Consider the following 20,641-nt stretch of genomic DNA (forward strand, 5'->3'; position numbering starts at 1 on the left):
ACAGGGTGGATAAAAGAAATCCAGCAAATGTTCTGTGTTTGCATTTCCAAAGGCATTCAAGGAGATGCCACATAAAAGGTGACTGCTGAAGATAAGATTTCATGGCCTCAGAGGTAATGTATTAGCATGGATAGAGGACTGGCTAGCTAACAAGAAGAAGAGAGTAAGGATAAATGGGTCATTTTCAGGTTGGCAATTGGAACAAGTTGGATGCCACAGGGATCAGTGCTTCGACCTTGACTATTCACAACCTATATTAACAACTTGGATGAAGGGACTTGTGTGAATTGCAGCCAAATTTGCTAAAAATACAAAGATAAGTGGAAATGCAAGTCGTGAGAAGGACACAAAGAATTTGCAAAGGGATATAAATAGGTTGGGTGAGTGGACAAAAATTTAGTAGATGGAGTATAATGTGGAAAAATGTGAAATCATCCACTTTGGTGGGAAGAATAGAAGAGCAAACGAGTATTTAAATGGAGAGAGATTATAGAATGTTGCAGTACAGAGGGATCTGGGTATCCTCGTACATGAATCACAAAAGTTAGCATGCAGGTACAGCAAGCAATTAGGAAGGCAAATAGAATGTTGGCTCTTAATGTAAGGGGGATAGAGTACAAAAGTAAGAAAGTCTTGCTACATCTGTACAGGGAGCTGGTGAGGCCACACCTGGAACACTGTGTACAATTTTGGTCTCCTCATTTAAGGAGGGAAATACTTGCATTGAAGGAAGTTTAGAGAAGGTTCACTGGGTTGATTCCTGGATTGTCTAATGAGGAAAGGATGAGCATCTTGTGCCTGTCCTCATTGGAGTTTATAAGAATGAGAGGTGATCTTATTAAAACAAAAGATTCTGAAGGCACTCAACAGGGTAGATTCTGAGAGGATGTTTCCTCTCCTGGGTGAATCTAGAATTAGGAGCCATGTTTTCAGAATAAGGGGTCACCTACTTAAAATGGAGATTATGGGGATTGTGGAGATTGAAAACAGCACGAGAGGAGAGACAGTCGGGAGATTGAAAACAGCGCGAGAGGTGAGACAGTCGGGAGATTGAAAACAGTGCAAAGGAGAGGCAGTCGGGAGATTGAAAACAGCGTGAAAGGAGAGACAGTCGGCAGATTGAAAACAGCGCGAGAGGAGAGACAGTCTTACCTTCCAAGGGCGAGAGGAATCGGACCTTCGTGGGAGCACCCTTCCTGGGTTGCTCGTTGTATTTGAGAAAAGGTGTGAAAGTGACATCACAGGAAATTCGTGAGTTGATTGGTTCTTGAGCAGCTGCTGTTTGGGACTGTGTTTCAACCTCAGTAATTTTAAAAAGCGTAAATTTCTAAATTTGAAAAGTAAGAATTGGGAAAGTAAGAATTTATAGGCACAGGAGAGGGAGCTGATGTCTGAGTAAGGGTGAGGAATTTCTACCTTCTACTAATCTCTAGTTTATAGTTAATAGTACAAGAGTAAGGTTAAAGTAAGTTAAAGTAAGTAAAAGTAACTAAAAGTTAAAGTAAATAAAGTGATTTAAAAGTTTAAGGTTAAGGCATGGCAGGACAGCTTAGTCAAGTAGAATGCTCATCTTGTGGCATGTGGGGAGTCATGGACACTTCTCGTGACCTAGATGAGCCCATGTGCAGGAAGTGTCACCGGCTGCACAAGCTTGAGCTTCTTGTTTCAGAGCTTGAGCAGCGGCTGGAGTCACTGAGATGCATCCGTGAGGCAGAGAATTATGTGGATAGCACGTTCAGAGAGGTGGTCACAACACAAGTTAGGGGCAAGCAGACAGATAGGGAATGGGTGACCACCAGGCAGTCCAAGAGAAGCAGGCAAGCAGTGCAGGAGTCTCCAGAGGTTCTGCTCACTAACCGGTTTTCCATTCTGGATATTGGTGAAGGAGATGGATTCTTGGAGGAGTGCAGCAAGAGTCAAGCCTGTGGCACCAAGGGTGGCCCAGCTGTACAGGAGGTGAGGAAGAAGAGCAGAAAGGCAGTACTCATAAGGGGTCCTTTAGTTAGGGGAACAGACGGGCATTTCTGCGGCCGTCAATGTGACTCCAGGGTGGTTTGTTGTCTCACTGATGCTAGGGTCAAGGATGTCACAGAACAGCTGCAGGACATTCTTGTGGTAGAGGGTGAACAGCCAGAGGTCATGGTCCACATTGGCAATAACGACATAGGTAGGAAGGGGGATGTGGTCCTGCAATTGGAATTTAGGGAGCTAGGTAGAAAATGAGCAAACTGGACCGCTAAAGTAGTAATCTCCAGATTACTGCCAGTGCAAGTGAGTACAAAAATAGAAAGCTAAGACAGATGGATGAATAGCTGGAAAGATGGTGCAGGAGGGAAGGCTTTAGATTTCTGGGACACCGGGACTGGCTCTAAGGGAGATGGCACCTGTACAAGCCAGATGGGTTGCATCTGAACAGAGCTGGGTCTGAGTTCATTGCTAGTGCTAGTAGGGGAGGGTTTAAACTAACTCAGCAGGGGTGTGGGAACAAGGAGAGAACATTAGAAAGTAATACCAGGGTGCACGGAATGTTGGGGGAGGCAGATAGCACTAAAATAGAGAATGGTAAGTAAATAGATGGCATTGGAGTAAGGGAGCAAGTTATGAAGTTAAAATCAGGGTTACATTGCACATATGTGAATGCAAGGAGTATAGTTAATAAAGTTGGGGAGTTACAGGCACAGGTTACCTTGTGGGATTATGATGTTGTGGCGATAACGGAGACTTGGCTTAAGGAAGGACAGATCTGGGTGTTAAATATTCCTGGTTACAAAGTGTTCAGAAAAGATAGGGAAGGGAAAAAAAGAGGAGGGGTAGTGTTTTTGGTTAAGGAGAGTATTGCAGTACTGGAGAAAGAGGATGTGTCAGAGGATTCAAGGACAGAATTGATTTGGCTACAGCTAAGGAATAAGAAGAGTGCAATTACATTGCTCAGTGTAATATATAGACCACCAGCTAGTGGGAAGGATATAGAGTAACAAATCTGCAAGGAAATTACAGCCAGGTGTAAACATCATAGAGTAGTAATAATTACCTGTATATAGACTGGGATAGTGGTAGTGTAAGGGGCAGTGAGGGACAAGTGTTCCTAGATTGTGTTCACGAGGATTTCCTACAGCAGCATGTGTCCACACCAACAAGAAAAGAGGCACTGCTAGACCTGGTTCTTGGGAATGAGGTGGGCCAAGTAGATCAAGTGACAGTGGGAGAACATTTAGGAGACAGTGATCATTGTATCATAAGGTTTAGGATGACATTGGTCAATCCAGGGTAAGAATAATCAACTGGCAGAGAGTGGACTTGAATGGGGCAAGAACGGAGCTGGGCCAGATAGACTGGAATGAAAGGTTGGTGGGAAAAACAGCAGCTGAACAATGTGCTACCTTCAAAGAGTAGATGGTTAGGGCACAGTCAGGGTATGTTCCCTCAAAAGGGAAGGGTAGGACAAACAAATCCAGAGCTTCTTGGATGACATAGGAGGTAGAAATTAAGTTAAAGAAGAAAAATGTGCTTACAACAGGTGTCAGGTAGCCAATACAATTGAGAACCAAGCTGAATACAGAAGGTTCAGAAGGGATGGGAAAAAACAAATACGAGAAGCAAAGAGGGATTATGAAAAAAGACTAACAGCTAACATAAAAGGAAATCCCAAAATATTCTATAAGCATATCAATGGTAAAAGGGAGGTGAAAGGAGGAGTAGGGCCTATTAGGGACCAAAAAGGGGATTTACACATTGAGGCAAGAGTCATGACTGAGATGTTAAATGAATACTTTGCTTCTTTCTTGACCAACGAGGTAGATGCTGCCCAGGCCATGGTGACAGCGGAGGAAACTCAGTCACTAAAAGGATTTAAAATTGATAAGGAGGAAGTATTGGATAAGCTGTTGGTACTTAAAGTTGATAAGGCATCGGGACCGGATGAGATCTATCCAAGAATGTTAAAGGAAGTGAGAGTGGAAATTGCAGAGGCACTGGCAATAATCTTTCCATGTTCCCTGCATTTGGGGGAGGTGCTGGAGGACTAGAGAATTGCAAACACTATGCCCTTGTTTAAAAAAGGTTGTAAAGATCTGCCCAACAGTTACAGACCAATCAGTTTAACTTTGGTGGTGGGGAAACTTTTAGAAACAATTATTCTGGATAGAATTTATAGTCACATGGAAAAATGTGGATTAATTTGGAATAGTCAGCATGGATTTGTTAAAGCAAAATCATGTCTAACTAACTTGCTGGAGTTTTTTGAAGAGGTCACAGAGATGGTTGATGAGGGAAAGGCCGTTAATGTGGTGGATAAGGACTTCCAAAAGGTGTTCGATACAGTGTCACGCAACAGACTTGTGAGGAAAGTTACAAGTCATGAAATAAAAGGGGAAATAGCAATGTGGATATAAAATTGGCCGAGGAATAGGAAACAGAGAGTAATGGTTAATGGATATTTTTTGGACTGGAAGAAGGTTTGTAGTGAAGTTCCCCAGGGGTTGGTATTGGGACCCTTACTTTTCCTGATGTATATATTAATGGTCTAGATCTTGGTGTACAGGGGACAATAAAGTTTGCAGACAACACAAAACTTGGAAAAATTGTAAACTATGAGCAGGGCAGTGCAGAACTTCAAAAGGACATTGACACATTAGTGGACTGGGCAGATAAGTGGCAGATGAAGTTCAATGCGGAGAATTGTCTACATTTCTACTGTCCCTTTTATTCCATGACCTATAACTTTCCTCACAAGTCTGTTATGTGGCACTCTATCGAATGCCTTTTGGAAGTGTGAGGTGATAAACTTCGGTACAAAGAACACAGAGAGACAGTACAAAATAAAGGATACTATTCTAAAGGGTGTGCAAGAGCAAAGAGACCTGGGTGTATATGTACATAAGTCATCAAAAGTGGCAGGACAGGTTGTTTCTGAAGCATAGAGAGTTGTCTCTAAAGCAAACAGTATTCTAAGCTTCATTAATAGGGGCATAGAGTACAAAAGCAGGGAGGTTTTGATGAACTTATATAAGACACTAGTTAGACCTCAGTTGGAGTTTGTGTACAGTTCTGGCCACCACAATATAGGAAGGATGTGAACGCATTGAAGAGAGTGCAGAAGAGGTTTACGAGAATGGTTCCAGTGATGAGACACTTCAGTTATAAGGAAAGATTGGAGAGGAGAAGGTTATGAGGAGACTTGATAGAAGTTTTCAAAATCATGAGGGGTCTGGACAGAGTAGATAGGGAGAAACTGTTCCCACTCATAAATGGATCGTGAACCAGTGGGCACAGCATCCGCAGTTTTTTTGTTTTTATCACAGTTTTCAAGTGTTTTTCAAAAAAAGCAAATGCGAACTAAGAAAAAACTTTTTTTACACAGCGTGTAGTTACGGTTTGGAATGCACTATCTGGAAGTGTGGTGGAGGTAGGTTCAAATGAGACATTCAAGAGAGCATTGGATGATTATTTAAATAGAAACAAAGTGCAGGGTTATGGGGAAAAGGCAGGAGATTGGCACTAAGCTAAAGGGCAGAATTTAGCCCTCGATGGGCGAACGGGCCCCACTGGCTTGGCGGCGGGTGGGCAGCTGACCCTGCCGCCAAAAAGGGGCCCGCCGCCATTTTGAATGGGCGGGCCAATTAAGACCTGCCCAGCGGCCTGCCTGACATTTCCTGTGTAGGGGGAGGGAATCCCCAACTGTCAAAGAATGTGAAAGAGCGCATTGCTCCCTGAAGCAAAGTGCTGTCTCAGGGAGTTTACTGACAGGTAAGAAAGTAAGAAAATATAGAAATATTAAAATTATTAACATGTTCCCCCTCACGTGACAATGTCATACGAGATGGGACATGTTAATAAGAAATACATTAGGTTTCTTAAATTTTTTAAAAAGAGACAGGAAACTTCATCCCACCAGTGGATGAAGTTTTATGAATAATCTGGAGCCCGCTGGGGGTCCTGGCCTGCCCGCCAGCCTAAAGCTTGGACAGGCAGGGTCTTTAACAAGGTTAATTGTCCTATCAATGGCCTTAATTGGTTTCGCTGTCTGCCCACCTTCCTGAAGATTTAAATGGACCAGGATGACATTGGGGATTCCTCCCCATGTCACCCCGTGTCATTTCCCCTCGGCGAGCGGGCCCCGCACCCAAATTGCTGAGGGGAAAATCCTTCAGAAAATGTTCAGACAGCTGGTGCCGACATGATGGGCCGAATGGCCTCCTTCTGCACCATAGCAATTCTGTGATTCTATATGTGACAGTGTAAGTGACTATGTGTGTGACAGTATGTCTTTGTAACAGTGCATGTTTGTGACAGCGGGCAGAATTTTTACCTTGGCGGGCAGGTAGGCACGCGCTTGATCTGCTCAAGTGTAAAATGACATGCGTTGATGTCAGGTGAGCATACTGATGTCAATGTGCAGGCGCATGGTATTTCGGTCAGCGGGTGCACTTGGGAAATGGCAGCACACCCACCAACAATTAAAAGGCCTATTAAGGCCATTGAAAAGAAAATTAACCTTACAGTTGGCAGGCTGGTTGAGGTTTCCAAAAGCAAATAAAAATAAAATTTTTAAAATTTAATTTTTAACATGTCCCTACTCATGTGACAGAGTCACAAGAGGAGACATGTTTATAACATTTAAAAAATCTTTATTTGTAATTTTTAAAATTCTTCTTTTAAAACTTTTTTAAAACTCTGCTGTCATGGGTAGTCTGGTAGGACTGCTTTTAAGGCTGCAGGAGGAAGGGAAACAGCAAGGAAGATAACAGAGAGCAAGAGTACCTGCCAAAAGAGGGAGAAAGAGAAGGGCGCTGCGCAGGAGGCCATTTGTATGGCAGCTATTCAGCGAATGTTTCTGCTATCTCAGTTTTACCAAGGAGCAATGTCTGATGCTTGGCAAAGGAGGCTGCCTTCGATCTATGTCACTTTCTTCAGTCACATTTTGAACTACATATGTTACCTGTAGCTATCAAGGTTACTGTATTTCTTAACCTTTATGCAACTGGCATAGGTGGAGGGCAAGAAGAGGAGGAAGAGTAGGCAAGACTCCAACAGTTCCTCTAGGTGCCAGAAGTCTCAGATTGCAGCACATCAAAGAGCCATTCTCCTTAAACTCATTTAGATTCTTACATCCCAAATAATATGCAACCTCCTTAATTAAATACTCCACATGTTGAAATTCATTTTTCAATTACATGTCCATTCTGCAAGTTTGTTAATATCTTTTTTTTTAATCTGTTGCTGTTCTCATTGTTGACTACCCCAATTTGATTCCAAAGCCTAAATTATTGATTTAAATTGTGAACAATGGTGTTCCCAGCATGGGTCCTTACCAGACCCCATTTCTCACCTTCTGCTGCTAGTGTAGCTACCACAGCTTCACTGTCATTTCTGTCTTTCAGCCAGCAGGCAATTTATTTTGCTACTTGTCCCTTGGCACCACGTGCTCTAACTTTTATTCATTAATCTATTGTGTGGTACCTGGTTAAAGGCCTATTGAAAATCTAGATATATTGCATCCACTACAATATGTTTGTCTACTTTATTACCTCTTCAAAGAATTCAGTGAAGTTGGTCAAGCAAGAGTTTCCCTTTTGAGATTCATGTTGATTATTCATTGTGAGTTTTTTTTGTTTCTAGATGTTTTTCTATTTTCTCCTTTAGTAGGGATACCATTATTTTTTCCACTGCTAATGTTAATCTGAACAATCTGCATAATTCTGTGATCATTTTTAAATATAGCTATAATGTTAGCTATCTGCAGTGTTCTGGCACTACATCTTTTTCTAATGATTTACTAAAAATATATAATAGTGGCCTTGCTTTCTCTTCCCTTCATCTGGACCAGTATAAGAATAAAGAGGTCTTGCTACAATTGTACAGAGTTTTTGTGAGACCATATCTAGAATAGTATGCATAGTTTTTGTCCCCACATTTAAGAAAAGATATTCATAGATTGGAGGCTATAGAGCAAATGATCACTAGATTGGCCCCTGGGATGAGGGGGTTGTACGAGAATGAAAGGCTAAGTGAATGGGGCTTACATTCCCTGGAGTTTAGAAGAATTATTGGTGATCTAATTGAAACCTGCAAAATTCTAAGGGGTTTGATAGGGTAAACGTTAAGAGATTGGTTCCACCAGTTGGGAAGTCTGAAAAATGGGGGCACAGTCTCAGGATAAAGGGTCAATCATTTATGACTGAGATGAGGTGGAATTACTTCATTCAAAGGGCTGTGAATGTTTGGAATTCTCTGCCCCAGAGGGTTGCGAATGCTCCATCGCTGAAACATTTAGGACTGCAACAGACAGATTGTTGGTCCTGCAAGGAATTAAATGAAATGGGGAGCAGGTGGGAAAATTTTGTTGAAGCCCAAGATCCACCATGAGCGTATTGAATGGTGGAGCAGGCTTGACGAGCCAAATGGCTCACTTCTGCTCCTATTTCTTGTGTCTTTGTGAAAGCAAGTCAGGGACAGGAGTCCTGTGAGTGCCTTCACTGTCGCAGCTGTGAGCAGAGAGTATCAGAGCAACATACCTTAACAATCCTAGCCAGGTCATTACATTTCTTGCAGCTGTGCTTGGCATTGAGATGCTCGACAACATCCTCCACCTGTTAAGGAGCCCAAGCAAAACTGGAGCTGCTGGGAATCAGGGGGATAGCTCTCCACTGGTTGGAGTCATATGTAGCACTAAGGAAAATGATTGTGGTTGCAGGAAGTCAATCATCTCAGTCCCTGGTCTTTCCTTAGGATAGTGTCCTAGGCCCAACTACCCTCAGCTGTTTCATCAATCACCTTGCCTCCATCATTGGGGCAGAAGTGGGAATGTTCACTGATGATTGCTCAATGTTCAGCACCATTCATGATTCCTCAGATACTGAAGCAGGCTGAGCCCATATGCAGCAAGACCTGGACAACATTCATGCACGGGCTGATAAGTGACAAGTAACATTTGCACAGCACAAGTACCAGGCAATGACCATCTCCAACAAGAGAGAATCTGACCTTCTCCCCTTGATGTTAAATGGCACTACCATTGCTGAATCCCTGCCTATCAACATCCTAGGGGCTACCATTGACCATAAACTTAATTGGACCAGTCATTTAAACACTGTGACTAGAAGAGCAGTTAAGAGGCTGGAAATTCTGCAGTGAGTAACTCATCTTGTGACTCTCCATAGCCTGTCTACATCTACAGGTCACAGGTCAATACACCGAATAATTTCAATACTCTCCATTTGCCTGGATGAGTTTAGCTCCAACAACGCTGAAGAAACTTGACACCATCTGGTATAAGGCAGCCCACATGATTGGCATCACATCCACCTCCTTAAACATTCAGTCCCCACTCCACCAACAAGGCAGTGTGGCAGCAGTGTGTACCATCTACAAGATGCATTGCAGCAAATCACCAAGGCTCCTTCGGTAGCTCCTTTCAAACCTACATCCTCTACCACCTAGAAGGGCAAAGGCAGCAGACACATGGGAACACACCACCTGCAAGCTCCCCTCCTAGCCACACATCCTTACTTGGAACTATATCGCCGTTCCTTCACTGTCACTGGCTTAAAATCTTGAAAATCCCTTCCTAACAGCACTGTGGGTGTAACCTACACCCAGGTGGGCTGCAGTGGTTCAAGAAAGCAGCTCACCACCACCTTCTCAAGGGCAATTAGGGATTGGAAATAAATGCTAGCCTAGCCAGAAATGCCATATCCCATAAAATAATATATTTTAAAAATAGTAAAGTAGTTGCCTGAAAGGCATCCTACCCCTGGATAAGAGAGGATGTCTCTCCTCCTTTCCACTCCTTGCATAAGGGCCTCCAAGTTAGCATTGGAGATAAAAACAAAAAACAGCGGATGTTGGAAATCCAAAACATAAACAGAATTACCTGGAAAAACTCAGCAGGTCTGGCAGCATCGGCGGAGAAGAAAAGAGTTGACGTTTCGAATCCTCATGACTCTGTTCTGTGGAAGGGTCATGAGGACTCGAAACGTCAACTCTTTTCTTCTCTGCCGATGCTGCCAGACCTGCTGAGTTTTTCCAGGTAATTCTGTTTTTGTTTAGCATTGGAGAAACTTGGTAATCAGTGACTTTCTCCTTTAGCCATTTCTTCAAAGGAAGTTCTTCTTTGATGTCTGAAGCCAGAATACGCCACCCCTTTCAAAGATTCTGGCTGGCTTTAAGTGACAGTCGATACACAAGAGCAGCCCTCTCCCCCACCCACAACCCTCCTAAATAGCTGTGCAGCAAATGAGTCTTGCAGGTATCACTGGTTGCTCACCTACGTTATTGTAATAATAAGGCAGAATAATTATTATATGCTGTTTGAGTCATTACAATGATGTGTGCCCAGAGCTTATTTCTGCACGTGATCAAATTTCAAGGCATTGGTCTGCTAGTTTTATCAATGGTTTATAGCTCGAAGTTTATATTTTAATACTAATAATCAGTTGAGAGATCATATCTGTACTTTTCCTCAGAATACTTGGGAAGCCTCGAATTTCTGTTGAAACAGAAGATTATCCTCTTCTAGGTGAGTTTACATTAATCTCATTAGATAACCATAGATGTACCATATACATAACACATTTGGATATTGACTTTTAGGATATTACTAAGTATTGATGAAGAAATAAATTCTTAAAATATTTGTTACATTTACATTCAAACAGCAAACTTGTTTTTCAAATTTTCCTGGTTTTACATTATGCCAAGCTGCTGCTTCTTTTGTTATTTCAGACCCGCAACCAACTTATTTAAATGCATAAATAAAATAATGCTTTATTGCATATTACATGAATATTTCTCCAGATGAAATATGCATTGCATCCTTGTGATTTAGGAAAAATAATAAAGTAAAATATCAGAGCAATTTTAAAATGTATTACCATGCTAAAAAAATAATTTGTAACCAATATTCTTCAACAAAAGGGACATATATGGTCATGGCAGTGTCTATCACCGTATCTTAAAGGGAAAGTTATACCTGTCGTTTTCATTGTGATCATAAATGCTACATATTTCAATGCCCCAGTGTTGGAGAGGAATTGAATTTCCATAAACGGGAGAAATGTTGGCATAATCCTAATGTATCAAATTGTGAAATGCATTGGCACCAGCATTTAGTGAATGAACATGACCGGGGATTAATGTTAGCAGTAAATAGCATGAAAGTTAAGATCTGATTTTCACATTGCAAACATCTGGTAATTAACTCTTCCCATCTGTAACCCATATTGTGAAAATGCAAATGGTGTTCCCACATTTCTCTTATCCATTAAAGTCAAGAAAATTTAATGAATGGAAGATCATGGGTAATGCATTTGCAATTCCTGATATGATCTTCCAGTAGCAAGGTTCTACACCCAGAATTACACATTCAGGAAATAAGTCATTTAATCCTTAATGTTTCTGGAGTAATTTTTTGCAGAGTTCTTCTGATAATTTCAGAAGCAGCCATTTACAGTTCCTTTGGGATTTTGCCGATCTTACACCAAAGTTACAGCTGTTAACTAGGAGAAACCATGCAGGAATTTCATTTGATAATGGTTGTGCCATTTGAAAGCATATATAATTTATTTTGCTAGTAAGTGTGTGTGTGTGTGTGTGTGTGTGTGTGTGTGTGTGTTTGTGTGTGTGTGTGTGTGTGTGTGTGTGTGTGTGTGTGTATCTCTTTGTCCCCTTGAGTATGCAGTCAATTTGAATAACAGCAGCAAGGGTTTGTGGGTTTAAATAAAGAGGATTATTTTTTCACTCATTCACCCAAAAGTCTAAAGCTACATCACCCTTCTACAAGTTGTAAACCAAAAGAATAGTTCATAGTTCACATATCTAGCTCATTGTAGGAGAACCGTCATTGCAGGCCCGGTAAAAAAAAATACACCTTTTCATGTTATTTACTGCCAATATTAGATGAGCTCAGAGAGCTGTAGTCAGTTACCAAGATTATTGCAGGGTTCCCTCGAAAATATGAATGTTGAGCAGGTTGCAAAGTTAGGCACTTGTGCTTTTCGTATTGGGTGGTCCAATTTCTTTACAGGTGGACTTGGATTTAGGAAGCAGGCTGGAAGGCTTTTTAGGTTTTACAGCCTCCAATTGTTAAAGACAAAGAAGATACAGCCTTTTCTGCACCTGCTGTGGCTTGTCGTGTTCTCTGCAAACTACCCAGATCTTACTGGGTCTTAAGATAAAAACCCAGTATCGCCAGCTGGTTTTGATCACATGATCAGTGCTGCCACCCAGAATGGCTTAAAGCTGAAAGTCATTGCTTTATCAAGGAGATAATGGATGATTTCTTCATACCTACTCAGCAAGAATTGGTTTCTGTTCAGCCCTCATTGTTAGGGTGCTAACTCTGAGACAAAAACAAAAATACCTGGAAAATCTCAGCAGGTCTGACAGCATGTGCGGAGAGGAATACAGTTAATGTTTCGAGTCCGTATGACTCTTCAACAGAACTAAGGAAAAATAGAAAAGAGGTGAAATATAAGCTGGTTTAAAGTGGGGGTGGGACAGGTAGAGCTGGATAGAGGGCCAGTGAAAGGTGGAGATAACCAAAAGATGTCATAGACAAAAGGACAAAGAGGTGTTGAAGCTGGTGATATTATCTAAGGAATGTGATAATAAAGGTACAGATAGCCCTAGTGGGGTGGGGTGGGGGGAAGGGATCGAAATAGGCTAAAAGGCAGAGATAAAACAATGGATGGAAATACATTTAAAAATAATGGAAATAAGTGGGAAAAGAAAAATCAATATAAATTATTGGAAAAAAGGGGGATCGGAAAGGGGGTGGGGATGGAGGAGAGAGTTCATGATCTAAAATTGTTGAAGTCAATATTCAGTCTGGAAGGCTGTAAAGTGTCTAGTCGGAAGATGAGGTGCTGTTCCTCCAGTTTGCGGTGAGATTCACTGGAACAATGCAGCAGGCCAAGGACGGGCATGTGGGCATGAGAGCAGGGTGGAGTGTTGAAATAACAAGCAACAGGGAGGTCTGGGTCATGCTTGCGGACAGATCGAAGGTGTTCCGCAATGCGGTCATGCAGTCTGCGTTTGGTCTCTCCAATGTAGAGGAAACCGTATTGGGAGCAGCGAATGCAGTGGACTAAATTGAGGGAAGTGCAAGTGAAATGCTGCTTCACTTGAAAGGAGTGTTTGGGCCCTTGGACGGTGAAGAGAGGGAAAGTAAAAGGGCAGGTGTTGCACCTTCTGCGGTTGCATAGGAAGGTGCCGTGGGAGGGGGTTGAAGTGTAGGGGGTGATGGAGGAGTGGACCAGGGTGTCCCGGAGGGAACGATCCCTACGGAATGTCGCCGTGGGGGTGAAGGGAAAATGTGTTTGGTGGTGGCATCATGCTGGATTTGGCGGAAATGGCGGAGGATAATCCTTTGAATATGGAGGTTGGTGGGGTGATAAGTGAGGACAAGGGGGACCCTATCATGGTTCTGGGAGGGAGAGGAAGGTGTGAGGGTGAATGCGCGGGAGATGGGCTGGACACGGTTGAGGGCCCGGTCAACCACCGTGGGTGGAAAACCTCGGTCAAGGAAGAAGGAAGACATGTCGGAAGAACTGTTTTTGAAAGTGGCATCATCAGAACAGATGCGACGGAGGGGAAGGAACTGAGAGAATGGGATAGAGTCCTTACAGGAAGTGGGGTGTGAGGAGCTGTAGTCGAGGTAGCTTTGGGAGTCGGTAGGCTTGTAATGAATATTGGTGGACAGTCTATCACGAGAAATTGAGACAGAGCGGCCAAGGAACGGAAGGGAAGTGTCAGGGATGGACCATATGAACATGATGGAGGGGTGGAAATTGGGAGCAAAATTAATAAATTTTTCCAGGTCCAGACGAGAGCATGAAGCAGCACCGAAGCAATCATCGATGTACCAGAGAATGAGTTGTGGGAGGGGTCCGGAATAGGACTGGAACAAGGAATGTTCCACATACCCCATAAAGAGACAGGCATAACTGGGGCCCATGCGGGTACCCATAGCCATGCCTTTTATTTGAAGGAAGTGAGAGGAGTTTAAGGAGAAATTGTTCAGTGTGAGAACAAGTTCAGCCAGACGGAGGAGAGTAGTGGTGGATGGGGATTGTTCGGGCCTCCGTTAGAGGAAGAAACGAAGAGCGATCAGACCATCCCGGTGGGGGATGGAGGTGTAGAGGGATTGGGCATCCATGGTGAAGAGGAAGCGGTTAGGGCCAGAGAACTGGAAATTGTTGATATGATGTAGGGTGTCAGAGGAATCACGGATGTAGGTGGGTCATGGGCCTGAATTTTTCAGTCAGCGGGTGAGCTCAGCAGGAGTGGGCGGGGCGGTTGCGGAGCCAACCACACTCTGGTATGCCTTTCTTTTTATAATGATTGAACTGAAACATATCAAACATATTTCCAGTTGTTCCTGCTGTTCCAATGTCCAGCAGTTAGCACTCTTAGTTTATTCCATACATAGTCAAGCAGAATATGATCAGCTCACGCTGGCTGGAACAATAGAATTCTTTCCATGGAAAATACATCCCAGATGAATATGATCAGCTCACATTGCTTAAACAATTCTCCTCCTATTTTGATGCAATACAGTAACAGCATCTGGCTCAAGGGTTGATGAAGGTTTGAGTGACTCTATTCCTCTCCTCGAGAGGAACCAATCATAGTTGCAGTGCCAGATTCCAGTACTATTGTTTGTGATGCAAGCCTTAGTTGTATCACTATTCCTTGATTGTATTGTATTGATTTCTCTTCAAGAAATGCCTACCTCCTTGAAGAAGTTCTGTTCCTCTCTGCGACAAGATTTCCGGATTTCTCTGTTGCCTTGTTCACCTTCATTGCTTTCCATTTCTCTCCTAGTGTTTGACAAGGTGTTTACTAAAACCCGCTTTCACAGCCATATCTCCTTTCTCAGTGACTGTCTCCGTCTCCGACTTACCCCACATGGATTTCAACTGAAATTCCACCCCTCATGTTTCGAACCCACCCAGGATTACAGGTATCTCCGGGACATAAAACGTTTCTCGGACTGCTGTTCCCGTCACATTCTGAAATCCACTCTCAGTGCCATGCGCCGCCATATGAACACACTCGACCTCTCCCTCCAGCAGCACCGCCGTACCCTTTTTCAAAGCTGCGCGTGCCCCCAGTTTCATTTTATTCTTCGGCTCATCCGACGCCTCAACAAGAAACTTTTTCTGTTTCTCTCAAGTGCTAAGGAACGCAAGCTCCAACAACTCATCGACACCAACACCCATCTAGGACCCTCCACCCCTGCCTGTCCCTCCGTCCCCACCCCATCTTCCAATCCCAGCCCCAGCCGTGTATTCACTATACCCCCTGACCTTCCCCTCTCCGATGCTGAACGTTCAGTGCTCAGCAAAGGACTTAGTTTCATACCCTTACGCCCTCACCTCAATGAATTTCGGGCTCGGCATGATACTGAACTCTTCTTCCGCCGTCTTCGTCTCCGGGCTCACTTCTTTGGGCAGGAGTCCTCTCCCAGTTCAACGGATCCTTTTACCCATCTTCAATATTCTCCCTCCACCTGGACCCCTCCCTCTGGATTCTTACCTTCTCTCGATCTTTTCATTGAGAACTGTCGGCGCGACATTAGTCGTCTCAATTTCTCTGCTCCTCTCACCCATTCTAACCTGTCTCTCTCTGAACTTACTGCACTCCATTCTCTCAGGTCCAACCCTGACATTGTCATCAAACCTGCTGACAAGGGTGGTGCTGTTGTTGTCTGGCGCACTGACCTCTACCACGCGGAGGCTGAGCGTCAACTCGCAGACACTTCCTCCTACCTCTCCCTGGACCATGACCCCACCACTGAACATCAAGCCACTGTTTCCAGGACTGTCACTGACCTCATCTCCTCTGGGGATCTCCCTCCCACAGCTTCCAACCTGATAGTCGCCCAACCTCGGACGGCCCGCTTCTATCTCCTACCCAAAATCCACAAACAGAACTGCCCCGGTAGACCGATCGTCTCAGCTTGCTCCTGCCCCACAGAACTCATTTCTCGTTATCTTGACTCCCTTCTCTCTCCCCTTGTCCAGTCCCTTCCCACCTACATCCGTGATTCCTCTGACACCTTACGTCACATCAACAATTTCCAGTTCCCTGGCCCCTACCGCTTCCTCTTCACCATGGACGTCCAATCCCTCTACACCTCCATCCCCCACCAGGATGGTCTGAGGGCCCTTAGCTTCTTCCTCGAACAGAGGCCCGAACAATCCCCATCCACCACTACTCTCCTCCGTCTGGCTGAACTTGTTCTCACGCTGAACAATTTCTCCTTCAACTCCTCTCACTTCCTCCAAATAAAAGGTGTGGCTATGGGTACCCGCATGGGCCCCAGCTATGCCTGTCTCTTTATGGGGTATGTGGAACATTCCTTGTTGCAGTCCTACTCCGGCCCCCTTCCACAACTCTTTCTCCGGTACATCGATGATTACTTTGGTGCTGCTTCATGCTCTCGTCAGGACTTGGAAAAATTTATTAATTTTGCTTCCAATCTCCACCCCTCCATCATTTTCACGTGGTCCATCTCTGACACTTCCCTTCCCTTCCTTGACCTCTCTGTCTCAATCTCTGGTGATAGACTGTCCACCAATATCCATTACAAACCCACCGACACCCACAGCTATCTCGACTACAGCTCCTCACACCCCACTTCCTGTAAGGACTCCATCCCATTCTCTCAGTTCCTTCGCCTCCGTCGCATCTGTTCCGATGATGCTACATTCAAAAACAGTTCCTCTGACATGTCCTCCTTCTTCCTTAACCGAGGTTTTCCACCCACGGTCGTTGACAGGGCCCTCAACCGTGTCCGGCCCATCTCCCGCGCATCCACCCTCACTCCTTCTCCTCCCTCCCAGAAACATGATAGGGTCCCCCTTGTCCTCACTTATCACCCCACCAGCCTCCGCATTCAAAGGATCATCCTCCGCCATTTCCGCCAACTCCAGCATGATGCCACTACCAAACACATCTTCCCTTCACCCCCCTTATCGGCATTCCGTAGGGATCGCTCCCTCCGGGACACCCTGGTCCACTCCTCCATCACCCCCTACTCCTCAACCCCCTCCTATGGCACAACCCCTTGCCCACGCAAAAGATGCAACACCTGCCCCTTCACTTCCTCTCTCCTCACCGTCCAAGGACCCAAACACTCCTTTCAAGTGAAGCAGCATTTCACTTGCATTTCCCCCAACTTAGTCTACTGCATTCGTTGCTCCCAATGTGGTCTCCTCTACATTGGAGAGACCAAACGTAAACTGGGCGACCGCTTTGCAGAACACCTGCGGTCTGTCCGCAAGAATGACCCAAACCTCCCTGTCGCTTGCCATTTTAACACTCCACCCTGCTCTCTTGCCCACATGTCTGTCCTTGGCTTGCTGCATTGTTCCAGTGAAGCCCAACGCAAACTGGAGGAACAACACCTCATCTTCCGACTAGGGACTTTACAGCCTTCCGGACTGAATATTGAATTCAACAACTTTAGGTCGTGAGTCCCCTCCCCCATCCCCACCCCCTTTCTGTTTCCCCCTTCTTTTTTTTCCCAATAAATTATAAAGATTTTCCTTTTCCCACCTATTTCCATTATATAAAATAAAAAAAAAAACCCACTAGAGCTATACCTTGAGTGCCCTACCATCCATTCTTAATTAGCACATTCGTTTAGATAATATCACCAACTTTAACTTTAACACCTATGTGTTCTATTGTACTATTGTTGTTGACATCTTTTGATGATCTGCTTCTATCACTGCTTGTTTGTCGCTACAACCACACCAACCCCCTCCACCTCTCTGTCTCTCTATCTCTCCGCCCCCCACACACACACCTTAAACCAGCTTATATTTCAGCTCTTTCCTGGACTCGAACTCAAGTTCTGTCGAAGGGTCATGAGGACTCGAAACGTCAACTCTTTTCTTCTCCGCCGATGCTGCCAGACCTGCTGAGTTTTTCCAGGTAATTCTGTTTTTGTTTTGTATTGATGGCATGTTCCTTGTGCTATTGTATCTGTTAATTGCATTAGTCAACAGTAGGTAATGGCATTTCCCTGGTACCATTGTTCCATGATAGCAATCATTCAATGTCCAAACCCTTTTAATGAGCCACTGTCTTTTTACTGAATGTACCAGTTAACTTCTTGCTGCACCGCCCAGTGCTGTTGGTTGCAATTTGGGTTTTGTATTGTGTGGTACAAGACATGAGATCAAAACATGTCCATGAGTTTGTGTTTTATACTCCATAAATTTCCCAGTTGGAGGGGATTACGATCCTACAGCTGACACTGTGTGTATTTTAACTGCTAGGCTAAAGGCAGCATCTGCGTGGATGAGACAGTTGGCACAAGTATATAGAAGCTGGGCAGGAGGAAAGGATAGCACAGGTGCCTGCTTACCAAATATCAAGGTCACACACTAGTTCTGCTGCAGTTGAATTTGATGGGGAATTTAATGGGGCTGGCTACAGGAGAATGTTGATGCTATGAGAACTGGAAATCCTGTCAGAAAGCTGCATACAACATCAAAGGGCATAGGGAAGTCTAGCACTGACTTGGCACAGGACCTTGGAGCATGCCCTTTCTAACATGGAATGGGTGGTCACCTTCATCAGCACATCTGTGGAACCTACCATCATATGGCATCTGATGCCTGATGTCTCAGCTTCCATTGCAGCTTAAACAGCTAGCATAAAAGGACCAAGTGCTGTAGTGGAAGCTCAGATAGCTGTCTTGCAAGCTTGGACTGCTGCCGTCATGATTGGGAATACTGCTGTTCAAAGGGGGTTCTAAGATGTCACAGCACCCAGTGCTACCCTGGGAGATAGGCAATAGCTCTAAGTATTACAGACCTGTTGTCATCTCTCAGGGTGACAGCATTCCTGCTCCCACCCCATCAGTCCACCAGTGGCCTTGCTGTTGCCTGTCAGCCAGCCAGCCCAGACTGCTACAACCCAGGCCAAGATGGTAAAGGGATTATGGGGAGGTGGTGGCAAAATGATAATGTCATAGGACTAGTAATCCAGAGGCCCAGGCTAATTACATGAGAATTGGTTGAATTTAAATTCAGTTAATAAAATCTGGAATTGAAAGCTGGGGTGGAATCATCCCAGATTTGCAGTAAGTATAGTAGTGGGTGGGAAATAGAACATTTACCTGCCGGCTGCAATGGCGGCTTTGCACACTGTATCATCTCAATCCCACCCCATTAATCATGCATTCCTGGGAAACATGCTGTTTCGATGGCGGACTGGTCCTCTTTCATCCACTATGCCTTCATCTCGCTGCTTCATCACACCGGGCACCACATTCAAAGTGCATCCACATACACACCTCTCAGTGCTTCCAGCCCAGGACTACTGCACAGAAGACATGGCCCCGAAAAGCAAGATGACTGTGCCCCCCGCCCCCCAATATAGTGAAGCATCTCTCAAGCACCTTTTGGACACTGCAGGGACCCACCATGATGTCCTCTATCCCTGCTCTGGCCACAGGAGGGGCAGCAACATTACCACTCTGGCGATGATAGTGGTGATCAGTGCCAATGCTGCACAGAAGAGGTTGGCCATCCAATGCAGATAGAGGATGGATGATCTCATCCTTACCGCCAGGGTAAGGCGACCATCTCATTACTCTAAACTCACACACTCACAAGGCCATCACACATTCACTGGCATCTCACTCACTGCCCGTGAAGGGTCACCACTCACTCTCTCACACACATTCTCACATCTCCATCTGGCCTCAACTCCTCTGGAGGCTGCCTCCTCAGCTCTCACCATCTTGAGGCCACTTGCATAGATCAACTTGTGCCCACGCACACACTCTGAGATACCCCCTTCCCCAGTACAGCCCATGCCCTGCAGCCTTTTCCCTTGCCTAAGGCCACTTCCCCCCCTTACCCAAACAAGGCCTGGCTCTGCAGCTGTTGAGAAGCCTCCCCCGCCTTATGGTTGGTCTGGTAGGTAGAGACCGGTCCCAGAGCCCCCCTAAAAGTGATGTGGTGCTGCCTGCGAAGCCTGGCGCTGATGACTGTAAGTGCTGCCCGAGGCAAGATATGCAAACAAACCTTGAAGACCCGAGTGAAGTGCAGCTCCCCAGGTGCATGTCGCTTATGTACAATCGTGAATCACGCCAACACGCTCGGATCATAATGCGAGGAGAATGATTCCGGTGATCTGGGTTTATAATGATATGCAGAGATACATACAAACAAGGAGTAGGCCACTCAGCCCCTCGAGCCTGCTCTGCCATTCAATAAGATCATGGCTGATCTCATGGTAACCTCAAATCTGCATCCCGCCTACCCCCAATAACCTATCAGCCCCTTGCTTACCAAGAACCTATCCACCTCTGCCTTAAAAATATTCAAAGACTCTGCTTCCACCGCCTTTTTAGGAAGAGAGTTCCAAAGACTCACAACCCTCTGAAAGAAAAAAATTTCACCTCTTCTCAGTTTTAAATAGATGACCCCTTATTTATAAAGAGTAGCCCCTAGTTCTAGATTCTTCCTCAAGCGGAAACAATGAGGTTCTCGATGACCGACAGCATGAAATGTGGCCTGCCATTGATGGGTAGAGTGGTTGGTTGTAAATTGTTTTAATTGCCCATGGTCACCATTACTGAGACTAGGAGTGGAGCACTTGGTGGAATATTCTGTGC

At 44.7% G+C, this 20,641-nt stretch overlaps 1 protein-coding gene across 1 annotated transcript in view; it reads left to right on the plus strand.

Moving 5' to 3' along the window:
* Positions 1 to 20,641, plus strand: part of LOC121284686 (adenylate cyclase type 10-like) — a 254,061-nt gene that overhangs the window by 45,722 nt on the left and 187,698 nt on the right. The window contains exon 12 of the mRNA XM_041200243.1: positions 10,464 to 10,516. Coding sequence (XP_041056177.1) covers positions 10,464 to 10,516 — 53 coding nt within the window. The remainder of the gene's footprint in view (positions 1 to 10,463; positions 10,517 to 20,641) is intronic.

Source organism: Carcharodon carcharias, chromosome 12 (assembly GCF_017639515.1).
Source record: "Carcharodon carcharias isolate sCarCar2 chromosome 12, sCarCar2.pri, whole genome shotgun sequence".
In the NCBI taxonomy this organism is placed as follows: domain Eukaryota; kingdom Metazoa; phylum Chordata; class Chondrichthyes; order Lamniformes; family Lamnidae; genus Carcharodon; species Carcharodon carcharias.